General features: G+C 34.8%; 1 protein-coding gene across 1 annotated transcript; it reads right to left on the bottom strand.

Annotated features, from left to right (window-relative positions):
- Window positions 1-288: 288 nt before the first annotated feature.
- LOC112789039 (alkane hydroxylase MAH1-like) lies at window positions 289-1,986 on the bottom strand. Its single transcript, XM_025830759.2, has one exon. It carries the CDS (start codon window positions 1,954-1,956, stop codon window positions 424-426), a length of 1,533 nt encoding a protein of 510 aa, XP_025686544.1. The 5' UTR covers window positions 1,957-1,986; the 3' UTR covers window positions 289-423.
- Window positions 1,987-2,296: the final 310 nt, after the last annotated feature.

Below are 2,296 nucleotides of genomic sequence, written 5' to 3'. Positions count from 1 at the left end.
GCAGTTAAGGTTCAATGGTTACAATCGCTAAACTCTCTGAACCAACAGGTGCCTGACACTTGGAGAGTTGGAGGTCGCTTGACTCTCGGTTTAACTTTGTCAATGACAGTAAAATTGTTATTGAAACACAAAAATATGTTGTGGTTAAAACTGAATTAACAAAAAATTCACCCAAAAAAAATTAAAAGGAAATTAAATTTTTATTCAGTATTTGATTTGGAAAGATGTGTTCCCAGAGACGTGACATATATATATATATATCAATATCAAATACAAACTCTGTGAAGATGATGAAAATAAATACATTAGCTGACGATATGCTTTTTACTTCACTTATTTATCTTATACACATGACAATATGATCTATAATGTTCGTACAATAATGGAATCCTATCATATAGATTATAGAAGATGCCCCTAAATCTAATTAATAATGCCTCTTTTAGTAACCTTGACCTTCAAGCCATGTTTCATGTGAAGCACAACAGAAACACATGGACACACATTATTATGCCCTTCCACCACCTCAAACTGAAAATTGCACAGCAAAGCAATGGCCATGATCTTCATCTGAATAAAGGTTATATTTTTACCCAAACAACTTCTTGGTCCTGCATTGAAAGCTATGAACTTGTAAGATGGTATGTGTATGATGCTTCCCTTTTCAGAAACCCACCTTTCTGGCTTGAACTCCAAGCAATCTTCTCCCCATGTTTGTTCCATTCTTCCCATTGAATATAGAGAGTAAATTACCATACTATTTGCATTAACACGATGTCCACTAGGGAGTATATCAGATTTAACTGCAGATTTGTGCTCGAAAGGAACTGGAGGAAAAAGTCTCAATGCTTCACACATAGCTCCATGCAGGTAAACTAGCTTGTTAAGATTTTCTACCCTTGAAGTGATGAGCCGATATTCTTCTTTGGTTATAAAGTTTGCTCTGATTTCTTCAAGGATCTTGGCTTCAACAACAGGGTGGGTTGAAACTAGCCAGAAAAACCAACTGAGACTTGAACTAATTGTATCCCTTCCAGCTACTAGCAGAGTCAATGCATTATCTCTTAGAAACTTGCGATCTATTTGTTCCATTCCACTTTCCTCCACAAGAGCTTTGAGCATGTTAAATGTTGGTTCATCATCATCTTTGGTGCACTTGACTTTGCTTTGTTCTTGGAATGTGGATGATATGCACTGATGCAAGAATTGGTCAACTATCTTTTCACATTCAGTATAGGTCTTCCCTCGTCCAATTTGGAGCCATTTCTGAAGCTTCCATAAAAACCTTGGGACAAGGTGTCTGTAGAATATTGCATCCTCCGCCAAGTTGAAAGCTTTCTCGAAAGCAACTTCCGGGAATTCGATGAGCTTGTTAGGAAGGGATTTAGGATCAAACCCCAACACTATGGAGCAGATGTTGTCAAAACTGATTCTCTGAAAGATGTCTTGCAAGTCCACAACAGTTCCTGATTCTGATACATCGTTGAGAAGTGGAACTAGGCAACTGTGGAGCTTCTTATGAATGGTTTTCACAACTAAACTCTCAAACGAGTTTTGTCTGAACAATGAATGAAGTATGTTCCTGCTATGCTTCCATTTGTGAGAATCAGTGTTAAAGATGCCATCTCCGAGTATTTCAAAGATCTCATAATACTCAGAGCCTTTGATGTAGTTGTCAAAGTTCTTGCTAGTAATGTGGTGCACATTCATAGGATCACTGGTGATGAGATAGTTGAGGTTTGTGAACCAGGGACCTTTGAACAAAAAAGTACCTCCACATTGCTTCAAAGTGGTTGTTGCGTGATCATGGATATTGGAAAGATTACATAAAACTGATGGTAGCATACCAAAGAAGCGCAAATTAATTATGGGATTTTTTCTATTAGACCTCCAAGTGTGGATGAATAAGAATGAGGCAATGGCTACAAAAATAAGAATAAAGTCAAAGAATTCCATCAAGATTTGGCCTTATTTGGAGGTCTTGTTTTGAGTGATGTGTGATATATGCATGATGTGGTTTCTTTGATCATACATTTATACAGGTCCATGATGCTTTCTAATGATGACGATAATATTGTATAAGATAAAGGTGATACTACGACGAAGATTTTATAATTATTTTTATGTAAAAATTCTTTATTTTTAATCTTTAGATGATATATTTTTAGATTAAATTTTAATATTTATAAAAGTGTTGTCTTTATTTAAAATATAGCTAAATAAATAAGTTATATTTTTAAATAAAGTATCTTTATAAAAAATATTTTTATCATTTTTATTTAAATAATTACCTAAA

Source organism: Arachis hypogaea, chromosome 3, assembly GCF_003086295.3.
Source record: "Arachis hypogaea cultivar Tifrunner chromosome 3, arahy.Tifrunner.gnm2.J5K5, whole genome shotgun sequence".
Lineage (NCBI taxonomy): Eukaryota > Viridiplantae > Streptophyta > Magnoliopsida > Fabales > Fabaceae > Arachis > Arachis hypogaea.
Note: the sequence above shows the minus strand (reverse complement) of the source record. Positions and strands in the feature narration are given on the sequence as shown.

What these genes read in the sequence shown, in the direction of transcription:
- LOC112789039 (XM_025830759.2), bottom strand. Translation starts at nt 1,956, where the DNA reads ATGGAATTCTTTGACTTTATTCTTATTTTTGTAGCCATTGCCTCATTC.